This window comes from Zootoca vivipara, chromosome 1 (genome assembly GCF_963506605.1).
Source record: "Zootoca vivipara chromosome 1, rZooViv1.1, whole genome shotgun sequence".
Taxonomy (NCBI): domain Eukaryota; kingdom Metazoa; phylum Chordata; class Lepidosauria; order Squamata; family Lacertidae; genus Zootoca; species Zootoca vivipara.
The window spans coordinates 97,970,861-97,991,722 of record NC_083276.1 but is presented as its reverse complement, the minus strand read 5'-3'; the positions used below and the strand labels follow the sequence as shown (position 1 = coordinate 97,991,722).

The 20,862-nt window shown below is 41.5% G+C and overlaps 1 protein-coding gene across 2 annotated transcripts in view; it reads left to right on the top strand.

Annotated features, from left to right (window-relative positions):
• LOC118083125 (von Willebrand factor D and EGF domain-containing protein-like) overlaps positions 1-20,862 on the top strand; it is a 123,182-nt gene that overhangs the window by 62,917 nt on the left and 39,403 nt on the right. For both annotated transcript variants that reach the window (XM_060279527.1, XM_060279539.1), the window contains exons 8-12: positions 3,262-3,479; positions 6,434-6,507; positions 9,173-9,449; positions 11,624-11,838; positions 16,986-17,941. In XM_060279527.1, coding sequence (XP_060135510.1) covers positions 3,262-3,479; positions 6,434-6,507; positions 9,173-9,449; positions 11,624-11,838; positions 16,986-17,941 — 1,740 coding nt within the window. The remainder of the gene's footprint in view (positions 1-3,261; positions 3,480-6,433; positions 6,508-9,172; positions 9,450-11,623; positions 11,839-16,985; positions 17,942-20,862) is intronic.

Sequence of the window (20,862 nt, the reverse complement as noted above, 5' to 3'; positions counted from 1 at the left end):
TTTGGGTCTCCTGCCTGGAAAAGCTGTAAATTCTATAATGATCGTAAATCTTCATGGCTATGAGAGAAAACGAAAGTGATTTGAGCTTTTTAAGATGGCACTGCTTCGAGCTGCTTCGACGCAACAGGGAGCTCCATTAAGAAGATTTATGGGGAGGCTGGACTGATTAACTCACACAGGAGAAAGAACATCTGTGAAACTTTGTTTGATATTTATCTCAGCAGCTGGGAAACAATCGGATGAAAGTGGAAAACATCTATGTGACTGTAAGGGGAAGATCTGGATTATTATGAACTTGGAGGACGATTTGAACTTTAGAAAAAAGACGGCAGTGGACAGTTGCGAGGAATTCCCAATTTCTTGAAGCATGGGAACCCAAATAAAAAATTCTTTAGATGATTTGGCATAACATTCGGTTTGATTGATATATATATGTGTATAATTTGAAATATTGAATGTGATATAATTGGTTTTAATTGGAAAATTAATAAAAATATTTTTTAAAAAAATAAAAATAAAATAAAAATCTCATTGCTTTGAGAAGTTGTGCCACTGTAGCAGATGTCATGTCCTGTGAACTCATAAATAAACTTATAAATGAAGCAACATGCAATGCAAACAATCCAGAAATGCTCCCAATAAATAGGGAGCTACACACACACACACACACACACACACACACACACACACACACACACCTAATTGATGCAGCCTACTTGTGCAACAGACTCCTGCTTTTGCAAAGTTCCCCTTCTTTTCCTCCCCCTGCATCCCCCCCTGCACCTCTAAAATGAGTGTTTGTGGGGGATATGCAGAGGGGAGGGGAGAAAGGGGAAGCCCCACTGCCTTTGCTAGTGCAACACTGGATCTTGCACATACATAACATTTCACCCCACTGTGAGGGTTAAATTACAGTGTCCAGCAGCCACGCTGGGTATATGGGGCAAAAGGGTCCTCAACCCCCTCAATATTTTGAGGCAGGGGTGCATCCCCCCTAATTTTGAGGGAGCTACCATCCCCCACAGCCCCTGGGTGAGCACCGGTGTGGCAAATGGGAGGCTGGGAGCCTGATTTCTGCCCTCTGTGCCGCGCTCTGCAATCGTCAGAGCATCCCGGTAGACACCCACACATCCAAGCAGGTGTGGCCCGACCGGGGGGGGGGGGCGTCACACATGTGATGTCACACACACGCAACAGTCCCACCAACTTGCTGTGCCTGGCGCCCAGAATTCTTTGAGGAAAAGAATGTGCTTCAAATGTATAGAAGTGCACATAATAGATGACTATGAGCTGTGGTGATTTTTCCATCCTAAGGTTTGCACTGTAATGGTATATTTTATCCTGTGAACCTCCCTGAGACCTGCAGGTAAAGGGCGGCATACAAAACAAACAAACAAACAAATTAATAAAATGCCTACCTGAGAGTAAGTTCCATCAAATTTAATAGGACTTAGCTCTTAGTATACACATACCGTATATGTAGGACTGTGATTATTTCAGTGGTGTTGAACAAGATTGTTTCACTGATATAAAATACGACACATTTTATATTTGTATGCATTTACGGCGAAACATTTCATGAGTATTGATATATTTGTGTTATTTAACTGATGCTTGATCTAAAGGCTATTTCATATTTTACCTTATCTTACACAGGGATTGTCAGTATTGTGTTTAATGTGTGAAGAGTGACACAAATGTCATTTTTTTGCATGAGGTACTGCTGCTGGGAAGCTGATATAAGAGTCCTTATGCAGAAAGACATTTTCTCAATCCATCACCTGTGACAAGGCCCCCTCAAAAAAGAAAAGAAAAGTGAATGTGACTTGTGCCAGAAAGCAATATGTGAAGAAACCTATTGAATAGGTTTTTAAATACTTTTTTTAAAAAAAAATCAGCTCATGTTTGAGGCTGCTGGATATAAAATATATAACATGGATTGAAATCGATTAAATGACATATTTGAAATGAAAGATCTACATTGGCTCCCAGTACGTTTCCGAGCACAATTCCAAGTGTTGGTGCTGACCTTTAAAGCCCTAAATGGCCTCGGTCTGAAGGAGCGTCTCCACCTCCATCGTTCTGCCCAGACACTGAGGTCCAGCGCCGAGGGCCTTCTGGCAGTTCCCTCGCTGTGAGAAGCTAAGTTACAGGGAACCAGGCAGAGGGCCTTCTCGGTAGTGGCACCCGCCCTGTGGAATGCCCTCCCACCAGATGTCAAAGAGAAAAAAATTCTATCAGACTTTTAGAAGACATCTGAAGGCAGCCCTGTTTAGGGAAGCTTTTAATGTTTAACAGACTATTGTATTTTAATATTTTGTTGGAAGCCGCCCAGAGTGGCTGGGGAAACGCAGCCAGATGGACGGGGTAATAATGATGATGATTAATAATAATAATAATAATAATAATAATAATAATAATAATAATAATATTTCACATCTAGAAAAGCTAAAATACCAGCACTGAAAAGCATAATGAATATTGGCCATTCACAAATGCAGAAAGAGATCTCCAAATTCAAGCAATCTCAGGATGAATTCTGTAAAACAGGAGATTTCTGTTTTTATTTGTTTTCTGCTGTAATGCACATTCTGGCAAACTCCAACCACAGGCAAACTCATGAAGCTCTTTAAGTTTTTGAATGAAAATAAAGACTATTTTATTCCCCAGGGAACTGAGCTGTTTGTGAGAGATTTTGGCTTCTGATATCACTGTCACTATTTTGATCTGGTCTTCTGCTGTTATTAACATTGCAATCATATACATGCCTACCCAAGATGGGGCTTACTCCCAGGTAAGCAAGTACAAGATTGCAGCCAAAGTATTGCTGTTTTCATGTACTGAACTTGTGCATTCCATCCTTCTCTCTCTCTCTTCTCCTCTCTCTCTCTCTCTCTCTCTCTCTCTCTCTCTCTCTCTTTCTCTGTAGCTGTAGAGCTATATATAATATTTTTATATAGTCTTTCTGTGCTACTACTTACCAGTATGGAGTACTGAAAACCTTTTCTTTTCTTGGAGAGAGAGGGGGAGAGGTGGTAAATGAGATTTAAAATATAGAGAGAGAAGTGTGTATTTTTCTTGCTGTCATTTTTTTTTTTTTTTTGCATGTAATGGTTCTGTTTGAGTTCATGTCTGGCTGTTGTAATAGCAACAATTATTCTGATCACAGATGGAAAACCATCCATCTTCCTTTGATTAAAAAGAAAATCTAGCTATTAACTTCTCAACAGAGTTATGAATGCCAATATATTTGCATTTTAGATGATCTGGGAAGGAGGCCCCCAGACATCGCTCTCTCGGCATGCCAGGTGGCTCTGGAACACATGCTCTGCGAGGAAGGTAGCTGTGCAAGAGCTTCGGTATCTGTAAGGGCTGTGAATGACTTTGCCGTGGATGGAAACCTCACCAGCTATATCAGAGTGGAGCCTGTCCAAACGAGCGAGCCGCTTTGGCGGGATTATACACCAATGGATGTCCAAGTGGGTTAAAACAAACAATGAGTTTGATAAGAGCATTCTAACAAGGCTTTCCTGTCCTATTTATTTTTGCATTTGTAATTCACTTTTCTGTCCCAGAGAAAATCCCTCCCTATCCACTTTATCTATCACACTTTATTGTGTATGCTTGTATCATGTTCTTCCCTCCAACCACCCCAAGTAATTTCACATTTGATAATTTGAATAGGGCCAGAGAACTGCAGCTAATCATGTCTCTCTAGTGAGTGTAACTTTTTTATATTTTTATTTTCAAATACAGTACATGTTTGTCCCATTTGGAGCTATAAAGTTAAAAACACACCACACCTAAAAATGTGTGTGAAGCAATCTCAAGTCTGCAGACAAAGGCAATGATCCTAAACACATGTATTTGAAAGTCTCATTGCCTGATAGGATTTACATATGACTAAATGCTTATGATCAGCTAAAATTGCACAACCATAACAGAAAGGAATCAATGGAATTACTGGGGTAAATCCTAGTAAGTGCTTAACCCTCTGTGGTAGCACTTTGTAGACATTGACACTGAATCTCAAATTAATTCTAATAAAAATATTTGTTTCATTTGCTAACAAGGTTCTGATATATAGTTGATTTGATTACGGTATATTAAAAACTTACAACAATGAAGCCAAGATCAGGGTCTAGTTAAAAATCTTCACTAAGTGATTTAATTCAAACTACATACTATAAAATGTTAAGGTCAAATGAGTCAAGAATTGCTTGCTTCTAAATATGATAATGAACTACTGTTGCAATGAATATACCTTACGTTATGCTTCTGGTTTTGAAACTGGTTTTATTTAAACAAGTGCCTTAATTTCAATCAGATATCTGCTTCTTGCATTACGGGGAAAGTTTCACATTGCCACGCTAACAAAGCAACTCATTATATAAGGAGGTTTCGCTTGACAAATTTGATCTTTATGAATTCTGATATGAACAGACCAGATCTTGGATTGATGTGCAGATCTGATCAGAACTTAGTATTTATCTGTGTTCTCATTCTTGAAGGTTCAGACACAATTATTGGCTCAAAAAACGTAAATGGCCAGTTTTTAAAATGTGTATTTTCTGAGTTTTATTTGGAAGAACCTACTTTTAAAATATCATAGAATCATAGAAGTGTAGAGTCAGAAGGGATCCCAAGGGTCATCTAGTCCAACCCCCGGCAATGCAGGAATCACAGCTAAAGAATCCCTGACAGATGGTTATCCAACCCTTTTAACAACCTCCAGATAAGTGCACCACCTTCTGAGGTAGTCCATTTCACTGTCAAGCAGCTCTTCCCATCAGAAACTTCTTCCTAATGTTTATTTGGAATTTGAATCCATTGGTTCTGGTCCCACCCTCTGGAGTAGTAGACTTAGGTACTATGGCACCTTGTGCAAAGCCAAAATTTGGCAACTCCCTTCCAGCCCATGCTCTGCCTTCCCAAAAGCAGGTAAGGAGGTGCCCAGCTTTGGGAAGGAAGCACAATGGATTTGAGAGGATCCCGGAGCCATTCCACCTCCTTCCTAAAGCTGAGAAAGTGCTAACTAGGCTTTGAGAAGGAGGCAGGAGGATTCTAGGACTTGGTCAGAGCCTCACTCCTCCTTCCCAAAGCCCAGTTCCTTGCTTACCAGGTTTTGAGACAGTGGCCCCCTCGGCTCAGTGCCCAGTGCTTGCGCGCATTGCTCAAACGGCACTAAATCAGCTCCTGAAGCAAGCTTGTTCCAGCATTGATGTGACTCCCCTTCAGATATTTGTAGATGGCCATCATATCATATCATATCATATTCAGTCTTCTCTTCTCCAGGCTAAATATACCCAACTACCTCAACAATTTCTCATAAGGCTTGGTTTCCAAACCCTTTACCATCTTAGTCATCCTCCTCTGCACATGCCCCAGCTTGTCAATGTCCTTCTTAAACTCTGGTGTCCAGAACTGCACACCGTACTCCAGGTTGGGTCTGACCAAGGCTGGATAAGGTAGCACTATTCCTTCCCTTCTGGACATTATACATCTGTTGATGCAACTTAGAATGGCATTAGCTTCCCACCCCCTTCGTGAATCACACTGTTGACTCATGCTGCGTTTATGGTCTACTAAGACCCCTAGATCCTTTTCACATATACAGTTGCCAATGTCACCCATCCTATATTTGTGCATCTGATTGTTCCTGCATAAGTGTGCTATGGTCCATGGGGTCACGAAGAGTCGGACACGACTAAACGACTAAACAACAAGTGTGGAACCTTATGTCTGTCCCTGTTGAAATTTTTGGCTCTGCAATCTGTTACGAGCATCTTCAACACGATTCTGTCTTCTGAGGTATCAGCTACACTTTCCAGTTTTATATCATCTGAAATTTTGTCTTTCACCAGGGTTGTAGCTGACAGTAGTCACACTCAGAACAGACCTACTGAAATGAATGAACATGAATATGTTAAATCCATTAATTACTGAGTATTTAATTAGATGCAACCATCATACTTACATGTGAATTTTCTTGTGGCTTTTAAGAACTCTCAGATTAATGCAGAAACAGGATGCTAATGACTTATTAGTAAGCACATGCAAAAATGACATGGATCAGAAATAGATTGATTCATTGATCCCTACTTTGCTTTTCAGGATTCTAGATTTCACACACTTCCAGTTAAAAACTTTTTCATTGTAAACTTTTTTTGGATGGGCAGGGAGAGACTTGTTTTTTTGCTGATGTTTACCTAGAAGAAATAAATTATATAGCCTTTATCTACTTGCTGGGTGCATATAAAATAAGTAAAACACAGGAAATACTGATCCTGTAACACACTTTAAAAGTCACATTTTGTTTCATTCACCCATAAAAGTCAAAGGCAGCTCATAATGTTTTATGGGTATTTTTTTTTAAAAAAAAATGGAGCTCTGCCTCAGAGATTGTATGCATTACACATCTCATTTTAACTAGGTCACAGTTCAAGACCTCCCCACAGAGAACTGCTACTCTTTGACTGATCCACACATCATCACATTTGATGGATGGTGAGTATTCTTTCATGAAGCTATTTGGCTTCACAATAATGATATGCTTTAGTATTCTGTTCAACTATCTAGGATGCTGTTTTATGAGTTTACAGTAAATGCTGTAGTGCAAAATCCAAGGGATGTTAAACACACACATGGGAAAAAAATGCCTTCCAAGTATCTATTATTTGCTGTCAGACCCAGAACAACTCGTGAGACCAGAAAATAAGATGATAGTTATAGTTATTAAAATATAACAACACACCAATTAACCAGATTAACTAAATTCCAATAGCTTCTGCAAATGAGGTTTTAATTAAGGCTTTGTGTACGCTATACCTTTAAATCACATTTGAAGCATATTTTTCCCCTCCAAGAGCTATAGGTGGTACAATTTCTTAAGAGCTGCTGGGAATTCCAACTCTGTGCAGGGTTAACTACAGTGCCCAGAATTCTTTGGTGGAAAGATTGTTCTTCAGATGTACTTTAAAGGTATAGTAGTGTGTACACAGCCTAACAATGGAAGGAAACATCTCTCCAGATCCCTGGACATATAAACTGGTTTTATGTGCCCCCTCCACAAGAGGCCTGGAGGATAAGAACATGAGAATTGGCCTTTTGTGTGGATGCTCTCCTCTGGGAGACTCACCTGGCACCTTCAATATTTAGGTGCCAGGCAAAAACTTTCCTCTATAACCAGGTATTTGCCCTTTAAATATCTGTGGCCTTTTGGAAGTAGGTAGTACGTTTTTAATGTATTTCTCTTTCATTTTAGTTTTTATGTATCTATGTGGGGTTTACTGTCTATTTGTTCGGTTGTAAGTTGCTTTGTCTGCCAACCTAGCAGTTTGAAAGCACATCAAAGTACAAGTAGATAAATAGGTACTGCTCCGGAGGAAAGGTAAACGGTGTTTCCATGCGCTGCTCTGGTTCGCCAGAAGCAGCTTAGTCATGCTGCCCACATGACTCGGAAGCTGTACGCCGGCTCCCTCTGCCAATCAAGTGAGATGAGTGCCGCAACCCCAGAGTCATCTGTGACTGGACCTAACGGTCAGGGGTCCCTTTACCATTAAGTTTATTTGGGTTGTCCCAGGCAAGATAAAAACAACTGAAAAAAATCAATAAATAAAGGAATAATAAACAGCTGCAGGCTGTGGCTCCCCAGCTAAGGATGGGAAATAAAACACGCCCTCCTTGCTAGGTGAACCTGACATATGCACCCAAGCCTCACTCTCCAGCATTCACCTAAATGTGCATGACAGGTCTAAAGACCACCCCCTGCAGACAGAGCCCTGTTGCACAGGCAAATTCCTGAAGGATACCCTTAGCCCAGTAATCTTTTAGCATACATATTGTTTTCTCCTTCACTTCCTCACTTGCCCAGAGTCCATGCCAAACTGGCAACCAGACCACACCACTCCCAGTTGCCAGCAGGGAGGACAAAGTTGGGGAAGAGCTGACTTAAAGCCAGATTCCTATCCCTTTCCATTGGCCCCTAAGGTCACATGCTATCTAGTCCCACAACACCTCCTCTTGAGTCATCTTTCAAGAAGGGAAGAGGGTGGCAAATGCGCCTCCCCTCCATTGAAGTGTGGGAATGACATTATAGAAGCAGGACATTTTTCTTGAATATATTCAAAGCAAAGGGATAACATTTTATGAGAATTAAGCCTAATGTAAGTATGAACAATGGCTAGAATTTTATTCAACACATTTTGCTTGGTTCAAAGCAAGTTTCGACAGATGAACACGTTGACCCTTTTGTCTCATCCCATCTCACCTTTAGCATGTTTGCTCCAAAATGTCCCATTAATTTCAATGAAATTTCCAAGTAATTGTTGAATAAGAGCCTTCTGTGTCAGTTGCTTTTGAAAAGCATCTTGTTCAGCCATATGGAAACAGCCAATCTTCTGTTAGCATTTTGCATGGAATGAACACTCATGTAACCACCTCAGCTTATGTCATCCATAGCTAAATGCAGGGTGTGTTGCAGCCACCATGTTGGCATGCGTTCCAGAGCAAGAACATCATCAGCTTCTCAGTGAACCCTAGTAGACTTGAGCTCATGCAACAGTGAAGAGTAAAACTGACAAATTGTTCCAGACGTGGCCGTTTGCCAGCTGAGAATCCAGTTAAGAGTAAAACTTACGTTTACAGCCAAGATGTTCTAAAGGGGGGGGGGGGAGAATATGAATTCATTTTAATGTGATTCTGGCAGAGCCCTAATTTTTCATTTGAAATGTTCACCTAGTCATAGTCAACCTTGTTGAAGTGGGTGGTTAGTCACAGAAGGTATTATTTGAGCGCTGGTTGTGCTTTGAAGACCATCATGCTGTAAAGCATCCAGTTACAACTAAAACATATTTATTAAGGCCCGGAGGCAGAGATATTTTCCTATTTGCTTTTATCAAATGTTTATCCTCCTTATCCATGCCTGTTGCCATGGCAGCAGCTCTCAGGCAGCTATGAGCCCCTCACATGAATTCAGAGCTAATAACTCTGGTGGTATTAGTTTGCTTATATTGATGAAAAAGTGTTTCTTCACCAAGAGTGTATTTTCTTTTCCCTCTGAGGCCAGCCACCAAACTGGTCTAATTAGGGAGCCTTGTTGGTTAGAGTAAAAATGAGCAGCTAACAAACTGTGAGTAAATCCTTCCTTTATGCTGTTCTCTTGATTGCTTAGGCGTTATGACAGCTACATGACTGGAACTTTTGTGCTGTACAGAAGCCTGAATCGAGTGTTTGAGGTGCATGTGCGGCAGTGGCATTGCAGCAACCGCCATCTTGCCTTTGCTTGTAACTGTGGTGTAGCCGCATGGGAAGATAATGATATCGTCATCTTTGATATGTGCAATGGGCAGTTTCTGGAAACCAAACCTCAACTGGCAATCAAAAGCATCAAAGCCTCATCACAACCAAATGTCAGAATCATGGAGTCCTATGGAGGGAGAAAAATTACTGTACGTATCTGAAATTTACTTGGGTTTGGATTTTGATAATTACCAATGAGAGAGACTACTTTTGTAACAAAGCAGTGAGAAAGATCGAGTATCCCTTGCCAAGTTGAATGGCCAATCACTGGTGTGTATTAGGCTGTACTGGCTGGGGTAAATTTCGCTAAGTAAAACCTTTAAAATATTATAAAATCATAAAATACAGAACCAAATGACCAACAGTAAATAGGATTAATTATCTAAGAACACTTAACAAAACAAAAAAACCTCATTGGGGACTGCTACCTAGTTCATAAATAACACAGGTCACATAACACCAATCCTGAACTGTTCTGGGTGAATTCAAGGTGCTAGTGTTGACCTAAAGGTAAAGGTAAAGGGGCCCCTGACCATCAGGTCCAGTCGTGTCCGACTCTGGGGTTGCGGCGCTCAACTCGCTCTATAGGCCGAGGGAGCAGGCGTTTGTCCGCAGACAGCTTCCGGGTCATGTGGCCAGCATGACAAAGCTGCTTCTGGCGAACCAGAGCAGCGCACGGAAACGCCATTTACCTTCCCGCCGGAGTGGTCCCTATTTATCTACTTGCACTTTGATGTGCTTTCGAACTGCTAGGTGAACAGGAGCTGGGACCGAGCAACGGGAGCTCACCCCGTTGCAGGGATTCAAACCACCGACCTTCTGATTGGCAAGTCCTAGACTCTGTGGTTTAACCCACAGCGCCACCTGGGTCCCTAAATAGGTTGGGGTATGGGTATCTAGAGGAACACCTAGAGAAACATGTGATAATATGGCTGTGTACACATCATACATTTAAAGCACATTATTTCCCTGATAAAAAAAATATGGGTATGGGAGTTTGCCATGGGTGCTGCAAATTGTCGCTCTGCAGTTCCTGGGATTCTTTGGGGTAATAATGTGCTTTAAATGTGTGGTGTGTGCACATCTTACAACTGCGAGAAATTTCCATCAGGCTTAAGTCCTCACATGATCAAAACTAACTCAATGTTTTCAGAATAAAAAGCTGGCCCATTTCCCACCTTGATTTGAATATGATTTCCCCCACTTTCAAAGGAACAACCTAAGCCATTTCTATAATGAGACAACTGTTCTGTTCAGTTTAAAATACAATAATTTCCTGTGTGAATTGGTCTTACAAGGAAATGAAATGCTTTCTATTCTAAAAGTATTGGTGAGATATAGATATATATACACACACACCATTTCCCACAGAGGCGATCTTATTGTCATGTTGGCAGTTTCCACTAGTCAACTATTACTGGTTTGAAAATGATATAATCACTAATTTGAAATGATAATTACCTGAAGGGATTTACAGTGGTACCTCGGTTTAAGAACAGCCCTGTTTAAGGACTATTCGGTTTACAAACTCCACAAAACCAGAAGTAGTACCCCCAGTTTGCGAACTTTACCTCGGTGTAAGAACAGAATCCGAACGGTGGAATGGCACTGGCGGCAGGAGGCCTCATTAGGGAAAGCGCACCTCAGTTTCAGAACAGTTTCGGTTTAAGAACGGACTTCCGGAATGGGTTAAGTTTGTAAACCAGGGTACCACTGTACTTCTCCCTCTATCAGCATCAAGAAAAACAGATCCTAATTGTAAATACAGTTTTGAACAATCATGTTCAGTATAAATAAGAGAGCAAGCATATGAAGGTCTACTCAGATGTAAGTACCCTGAGTTCAGTGGAGCTTACTTCCACATAAGTGTGCACAGGATTGTAACCTGAAAGTGACATGCAGGTTGTAATCAAATACACACTTATGCGGGAGTAAGACTTCTTGAACTCAATGGAGCTTTCTTCTGAGAAACATAGGATTGCGCTGTGGATTACTGGTGCCAATAGCAGGTCTCAACTTATTTTTTATTGTGCGTATGGCATGTTATTGTGTGTGCATGTCTCTGCTTTGATGCTTAATTTATGGGGTGGTGGGGGCAGAGGCAGCCTGCCCCCAGCTTTATATGGATCCTCTTAGCTGCTGCTTAAAGGTTACATTGGAAAAGATTTGGCAAAAAATGTGGGAGGGGGACTCAGTTTGCATGGCTTGTAGCTTCCATTAAGGCTTCTCTACTGTTCTCCCAAAATTCAAGTACTGGCTGGTGTCCACACACACACACACTTGCTGATGGAGTTCATATTCACCAGATTTGCTCCTTCTCCAGATCTCATTCCCTTCAGGAGCATTTGTTCGAGCTGATGTGAGCGACTGGGGAATGAGTTTGACAGTAAGGGCACCAAGCATTGATTTTAATACCACCAGAGGTTTATGTGGCATCTTTGACAGAAACAGTCAGAATGACTTCCATGGGCCTGATGGAAGCCCTATACTTTCTCGCCAGAATAACACGTCTGAGGAGGACTTCATAAAAGCTTGGAGGTAAGGAAAGGAGATTTTCAATGGTAAGGGATGCACTGAAAAATGAATCGCCATTATAAGAGCGTTCTATACAAGCTGTTCAAAAAGTGTTCAAAAAAGTTTAATGATCCGGCACAGAGCTGCAGTGACAAAAGAAAATGCACTGGCCTTCAAGACCCCTCAAATAATACACATTTTCAGCTACTGTTAGAGAGAAGTTTCATATTCACAAATGACGTCACATTGCCAACTGCCCTGAGATCCTTCTGAGCTGTTACAAAGGACAGTTCCCAGCCATCCAGGAAAATTTAAAATAGGGACAGAAGGCAGAAATCGAAGGCTTTGATATTTCCTCTGTTCTTTAATTTCTGAATGCTGATGCCAAGTACATGGCTGTGGAATTCAAAGATAGATTTTGACAAGATGTGGCAAGATGCGTAGCATGAAATGTTAATATTTAAGAAGCCTATTCTGTTAAATAAATAGGATGTATAAAAACCATTTGATATGGCTGTTCAAACGCCAGCTGGAGGACTGAGTGTAGGCACCTTCCATGTCAGAGAACTTCCAAAAGTGGAATCCAAGCACCTCCATTCTTCTTCTAAAGCAGGTGTGGGGCATCTTTGACCCTCCTGATGTCACTGAACTATAATTCCAAGCAGCCCCGGCATGTATGGCCTGGGAGTTGTAGTTCAGCAACAACTAGAGGGCCAAAGGTGCCCCACACATCTTCTAAAGCATCTTTAGCTGTGACCAAGCACTTGGGAAGTACTAAAGCTCCACAGCCCAATATAATGCAGGAAGAATATGACTATTAAGGTGAACACATGTAGCAACTTGCAGAAGCAATTCTGGCTTCTGCAGTCAGGAGTTTTAACAGAGCAGAATTGTTGCTTTCTGCTCTCCTCTGAAGTGCTGCAGAATCCAGCACCCCTACAGAATCATTTCTATGGTGGAACAGTGGACCTGCGCCCCTTACCGCCACTATGTACCTTTCACAATGTGTGACCTATGGGTTTCACAATTATATGACAAGGCTCAGAACATAAATCATTACCTGTCCTCCTTTTTCTGAGTGCAGCAAGTAATGACTTGCTCTCATCACGTTTTCGGACCTCTGTGCAAAGCCTTCACATCACACATTGTGGGAGGTGTGTGGTGGACAGGAGCAGCACACACTCAATCATTTATGCTTTGAGCCAAAGTCTTCGTAAACCAACCTGTACCCTGTCCTTCAATATCAACACTCCCTCATTAGGACTGACTTGTACAACATGGATTCACAGCGCATGCCAGGCCATTCTAGGTTCAACTTTCCTTAGGGCACTTTCTACAACCTGAACCTATTATGGAAGGGTTCACAGCATCAACACCCCAAAAAGGGTCTTGTTTTCCCCATAGCCGCAACCTTGGATAAAAATAGAAATCAAATATTGCTCTAGTTCTCTCTCCAGCTTGCTGCTTTCTTTCCAGATCACGCTACTGCTCCAAAACTGTCTGCTCTAAACTCTGGCTTTATCTATTGAAGGAGCCCCCCCCCCCAACCCATTCGCTGTCTCACACTGAGCCCCTTGATCCCTCTTAATGGCTCATCACCCAGGCTTTCACCTTCATAGCTTGGATATTCTAGGAATTAGAAGCCTTGATTAAATTATAACACTTGCTGGATGCAGGCATTAAAAGGTTCTGGAACCCAGCTTAAGACCCCAAAGTCATATCTATTATCCCAGGGCACACTTTTTGTGGATGTTGTTAATTCAGGGATTTATGCTATATTCAATATAGGTTTTACATCTGAACTACAGATGTGGGAAATGTAACAGATGATTTAGGTGTCATTTGTGAAAATCACTGAGAAAACACAGCAATGTTGTTTATATAAATAATGAAGCTCTCCAGATTTTCAAAACAGCTAGCATGTTTATGATATCAGGTAGAAGTAATGGAGATGGAAGCTAGTAAAGCATTTTCAATTGGCTGCCTTCAAGCATGCCTTCAAACTTCAGCACCTCCAATCACCAGGGACCAGTTGGAGAGTTCGCCTACTGGTAGTTCTGTTCTCTTATTCCCACAGCCATTGTTTGTTGCAGCTGTAAAACTGAGGACGTCCCATAGCTGTTTCAAGCACTACATATGCCTTGCAAAAATAAAAAAGAGTTTAGAGTTGTGGAGTAAGACCCACCCACTCTGATAGCGCTGTTAAAAGTTGTAAACTCCTTTTTAACCTGCAAATCAGGATATTGCTTCATGCATCTAAGGAAGTTGACCGTAGTCCATGAAAACCTATGAATGTACATGTGCTCTAATAAATGAGTCTTTAAGGTGCTACAAGACTTGCCTTTTCTTATCATAGTTATTTTTTTGCTTTTAAGCAGATATACATACTTAAATCCTGAAAGTCACATTGGAGTGATACAGCCACATTATTGCATTTCACTCCAAGTCAAATTGTTATTATTATTTTAAAAAATTCCTGCTCAGTTTCTTCTGAAGGTTTGCAAAATAATAATAAGTTTCAGCTGAATTCTAAGATTGTTGCTACAACCCTGCTGATAACAGTTTGTTATCTTCATCTCACCAACGCATGTTCATACTTTAAGATCCAAGCAGGGGAATTCATGCTTTTTCCTGTTAGCAACTGGAGTAAATAAGTGCATTATTTTGTATACTTCTATTACCTTATACAGCTAGGGGTCATATACATGTTGAAGGAAGCTTTCTTGCATTTATCCCAAGCTTGGGGGGGGGGGGGGACTACATGTGATACATGCACAATTCCACAGCCCAATCCAGTAATGGAGGTTGTAGGCACAGGTCCCTTTTTAAAAAGCCGCTATTCCACTGAACATTTGTTTCGTATGGAGTCTTGGGATTGAATCCAGTCATACAACCCCCCCCTCTCTCTTTTTGCTTCAGCTGCATTCAGTCTCCCCTCCACTTTCCTTCCCTGATTGATGTTATTTCACCTTCTTTAAAAAAGGTGCTTTGCATGTGGACTCAAAGCTGCCTTAAACTCCAATTATTTCCTTGTAGCTTTTTAATCCAAGGATAAATGCTGGTGACCTTTTGCCAAGTAATCATTTATGATGTAACCACTATGTAAAGCAGTAATCTCATCTATAGTGTCCTATTAAGTGCTAAGGAGAATTATAAAACTCTCCTGGTTCCTGACCAGGTATGCAGTATGTGCACACTATGAAGCCTATGAAGTGCTGTGCTTTGGAGTTTTCCAAAAGCACTTTGTAGGCATCTCTTTGCAAGTGTCCATACCTGCACATTAAGCAGACAATGCGAGCAGTTTTTAAAGCACAGTGGTTTGTTGTTGTTGTTGTTATTATTTTGCTCCTTCCTTCCTCTTTCAGCACCCCAACTCCTTTTAAAAAATATTTTTGTCCTGTAAGTTTATTTATATACTAGAGATAGCACAGAAGGCAGACAATGTATTTTATGGCTGTGTGTATACATATCCACTGATGGATGGATGGGTGGGTGGGTGGATGGTACATTTCTCCTCAGTTTTTGGCAGGGTGCTAAGTACACATGTGATCCCTGGCTATCACTCTAGGAAAGCTTATGCATTATGCCATACACATGTACAGTACAGATGTTTGTGAGAATGACTGTTCCTGTGGTGAATTAAAACGTCAGCTCAGTATGTGGACTGAAGTCCTAAAAATGTGGAATATTGATTGGGTGTACTGATGCACATGTGTGAAGTATATGATCATGTGCAATGTTCTATTGTATTCACCCACTCAGGAAGGAAATGTGTCGGAAAAGGAGGGTTCATTTTCTTAAACTAGAGATCATTGGTTATACTGCAGGATATTTGGGTTCTGTGTTTTTTCATATTATAGCTGTCATGGGGCAAACAACTTGAAATATTTTCAGATTAAAATGCAACTCCTTCTTGCTCTCTAGGCAAGATAAGCTATGACCAAAAACCAGGCCCAGGGGGGGGGGGAGGAGAGGGAGAGAGATGTACAATGTGAAGAGGAGGAAGAATTCTTAGGTAGCACAGAGGCTGGGTTAGCAGGCATTCTGCATCAATGAGATGTTTTGTCAGTTCAAACATTTCTACTGAGAGAGACTACTTAAAATGCAAGCCGTTTGAGAAATGTACATGCAGCTGGAGTTTTCTTTGAAGTTTTAACACAGCCATTTCAGCAGTGCCTGAGAAACAAGCTGCTACAGTGGAAAGTTCAATGGAATGGAGTTTCATTGGCTCCTCGGTGTAACGGTACCTGGGTGCTGGGTTGCATTTGGCTTGGCATGTTACAGGCTGCACAAACCTGCCACAGATTATTATTATTTAATTAAAAATTGTGGAATTTTGTATTCATATTGTTTGTATTTCAGTGTATTTTCTGTATTTTACAAGATAAATATGGAGGATACTAGGGACGGGGACCCCCTTTGCTCCACTCACCAACCCCCTGCTATTCCCCCCAAGTTAACCCCATAGAGTTTCACTTTCCCATCACTCACTTCCCAACTCAATTTCTGAAGCCATTTCTCTCTCTTTTTCTGCTGCCCTGCTTTGCACACATTTTCACCTTCACCCCCATGCTCATGCCTTCTCCTTCTCCTTTTGCACACACCTCTTGCACACAGACCGCCCCCCTGGTAACCACTTGCATCTTCCTCCTTCCACACATTGCAACTGCTAAACACCCTTTTCATCTGCCACCCGATTGTGAGGCCACCATCCCCTCTCTTCTTACTCTACTCAAACTTCTCCTTCAGTTCTTCAGCTGCCACATGTGTTAGAGAGAAAGGATGTAGAGCCCTCAAATATTCCAGAGTAGTTTACTTAAATCTCTGCCATGGTTTGAAACTGCCATTTTCCTCTTAGTTCCCTCCAGCTGTGCTTTACTTAATAGTCTGCTGTTTTAAGCTACCATTTCTCCCCTCTCAATGTCCCTAGCTTTTTCTCCCATGCAACAGACATGGGTGCTGTGCAGTCTGCCTTCACTTTTGGTTCCCTATCCCACCCTGATGTCATGCCAATCCAGAATTGTGACCTGGCACTACAAATCCTCCAACAGAGGCTGTGTGATGATATACTTACATTTTTATTATAGAGATGAATAACTAAGAAAGTTTGATCAGTGAGAGAACACCAAGCCTTTTTATCTTTCTGACCTGCTTCTCTTTTATTTTATCAGAATAGCTCCAGGGATGAGTTTGTTTGACAAGACTCCACCACTGTCAGAATGGAAGAAGAGGACACATTACTGTCTGTGTCAGAAGGAGCGTTCACAGTATTTACAGTCAGTAAATGCTCTACACACTTTTCAGCATTCTCCCCCAGAATCTTTAGGTTGTTTTTATGAGCATGTGGATTACAATTCTGTAATCCCATATCTAGATGTCACATCAGAACATCCTACTAACTTGGATGTGGATTCTGCATTCCTAGCTGATGGAATATTATCACCTAGATCTCTTGAGCAGTGGCATTCGCCTCAGGCCACCAAAAAGAAAGACAGCCCCAATGGCCTTTTAAACAACCCAATTGGTCAAAACATCTCATTGAAAAAATCAGGAAATGAAACCTATGTTGACTCTTCTGATCATTGGAAGGAGTTATCAAGAGAAAAAAGGCAAGAAGCTTATTGGGAAACCTTATCTGCTTCCTCTTCTCAAAGCCTGAGTCAGGCTGACTTGGAAAGTTTCACCTACTTTTCCCCAGAAGATTATTTTGAAGGGAGGAGGCCTAAAGTTGAGGTCACATGGCCTACTCCAAGTGGTCTAACCTCAGCAAAAGCCTTAGCAAGCTGTCAGAAGGTTCTTGAAACCTCTCCCATCGGCTCGGCTTGTAAAGGGCTTCTGGGCACCCAGCTGGATGTGGCTATTAAAATGTGCCTTTCGGATGTACAAAGCAAGGATGACCTCACATGGGGAGCATCAATGATTGCATTTCTGGAAAATTCCTGCGAAAAAAAGGTGCTGGAAAACATAACTATGTGGTTCCATTCAACAAGTGAGCTACCTGCTACTCATAAAGAAATAATCAGAGCTCTCAGGTGCCCCAATCTCTGTAATGGACATGGGGAGTGCAGTATGTGGGGATGCCAGTGCTTTGAAGGATACGATTCCCATGACTGTACAACCGCCAAAAGTGAGTAAGAAAAGAATTATGTTTGTTCGTAACCTGTGTATCTTCCTGTAGCATTTGACTTAATGGAACATCTGCAGAGAGCAATTTGCTCTTCAAACAGCTTCACTAGTTAAGACCTCTGATGAATTAATAATCAGGTTTTGACCTTGACAAGCTGATCGCAATACCTGGTTGGCTGCTCTGGGGGCGTGTGGGTTTGTGCATGCAAGTTTACCTTGGTAAACTTGCAAAAATGGATTTGACAATTCCCTTAAACAAACTGGTTGGAGAGAAGTGATTTTCTTTGTTATCATTCCCATGCTACAAGAACAAACTCCTAAAAGAGAGAGAGAGCGAGCCCCCAACACAGATGTTATACTAATCTGAGAAGGCTCAGTTGCAGGGGTAGTTGTGGGGGTGGGGGTGCCTTGGGGCTTCATTCTCCCCACAACTTTTTAACATCTATATCACAATATTGGGGATGACTATCTGGAGGTGTGGACTGTGATGTTATCAGTACACAGACGACACTCTGTTCTACCTTTCTTCCCCATCTACTCATTCCATGGAGGCTGTTGAATGAACTGATGTCTGGAGGGAAATTTGAGTTGGATTAGGACAAACAAGTTGCAGCAGCAGCCAGACAAGTTAAGGATGTTGTGGGTAGGGAAACCACCTATTCCAGATGGAGGTTTGCAACTGATCCATAACCAATTGGACTCCTCCTTTTTACAAGCTCAAGCTTTTTATTTTCTAACCAGCTCAGAGTTGTCAATTGCAACTTTACCTGCAGAGGATGGATCTCACCTCAGTTATCCATGCACTAGTGACATCCAGGCTGGATTAATCTAATGCACTCTATGTGGGGCTACCTTTAAAGGTGGTTTAGAAAAATCAACTGGTGCAAAAGGTCATGTGCCAGGTAGTCAGAACATGTGACACCTACAGTCACTGCACACAAGGGGAGCCAACTTGAATAAAATATTGAGGGGGCAGGTAAGCCCGGCCCCACATAATCGATCACAAGATGCAGCATGCACACACTATTTGGATGGCAATGCCCATCAACTTTGGTGGGGGGCAACCCCCTCAAATATTTTATTGGGTGAGGCCAAAGGGACCTCAGCCCCTAGGAGTTGGCTCCTATGGCACACACACACACACACACACACACACACACACACACACACACACAAGTCCTTTATAAATTTAGTTTCAAATCAAATTAATTTGTATGACAACCAAATCTGATCGATTTAATAAAATGTTTACATTATCCCACAGATGAAAAGCAGTATTCTTTTCTTTTTAAAAATAATTCAGTTTTGTAGGGAACTTTGATTCTCGTCCCCTCTTCTTCGTTTTAATTGTTTCCAGATATTTTAACTTTCTGACATTATATTACAAAATGACCAACTAGCCCTTCAATCTCAAACACATATTTTTAGGAGAAAATCCCACTGATACCAATATAACTTGCCTCCACATTGCTATTTGTGGTTGTAGCCTGTCCACTTACATGAGATGGAGACTAGTAGCTGAGAATCAGACTGCAAAATCAGAGGAGAGTGCCAAAGGGAGTCTCTCTCCCTTCCCCCGCCCCCATTTCATTTATAAAGTGATGGCATAATCTCCAACAAACAATGTCAAGGTAATGCACAGCAGCCATTCCAAAAGGTGAGGCTGATGGACCTGGGAAACCTTTAACATTTGCTTTTTCAGTTTTCCATAATACACCTGAGATTGCGTGTTGTTTTCTCATAAAAGGAAGCTTCATCTTAAAGATCACCCAGCCACTTCACACACAGTCCCTCAGATACATATTAACCACTTGGGTGCTGCAACAGATACTGTATAAGGAAATAATAAACAGTTGCACTTATTAGAGTGATAGCCTGAATTTATGACAAATAATATTATTGTGCTCCCTTTTAAGCTGTGAGAGGTATCATGGGAAGATGTGTTGCTGCCAATATAGCCATCCGAGGGTTATCTAGGCCCAGGTAAAATGTAAGTGGTAGATAATAACTGAGAAATACATATGCATACATATAAACAGAGCTTTTTTTCAGCACATGTCAGGTGGGCGCTATTGTCATTACAAGAGAGCAAGAGAGGTTTCCATGGCGAGGTGTCCAGCACCTTTTTCTAGAAAAACAGCACTGCATATAAACATATGCTATGGGCGATGTTCAAGAGTTACTCAGAGTAAGCTCATTGAAGTTAATGGATTTTAATCATGCTCATTACTTTCAATGTCTCTACTCTGAGTAAAAGTTGACTGAACACCACCCTTTCTCACACTCACTCTTAATTCGCTTACGCTACATACACACTTCCAAATGAAAGTGCAGGATCAGGGGATTGGAGATACAGAATTTAAAATTACTACTTCATGAGTCCCTTTGTCCAACTTCTTTCTCTGAAAGACTGGCCTTTGTAGCAGGTTACTTGTCCAGAGTGAGCTAAGGCCACCAGGGTATTCTGCCCAGACTAGCCTTTCCTTGTCACCTTTGCAGCTAAATGGCCTGGAACCCAAGTACATAAAAGTGCACCTTGCCCAATATCAATAATATCTGACCCTACAATCTACGGACTCAGTGGTGGTGGTGCTTCTCAGTGAGCATGTCCCATTTGTGGAATGCCCTCCTTGGTCAGGTGTGTCTGTCTCCCTCATTCTTGACCTTCAGGTTGAATTTTAAAACATTGCTTCTGGCACCCCTGAGATAAATGGTGGGTAAAATGCTGATTTTATTGTACCAGTTGCTGGAAACTGCAGGATGAGAGTGCAAACTGGGACATCTCTTCCAAACAGAATAGCACCAACAAATTTGTTACGTTGAAACCTACATTTTTAAAAACAACAACAGCTCAAGTCTCTTTGAATGGAGCCTCTTACCATTATCTCTGTGTTTGTTCACACACAAAACTCCCCCCCCCCC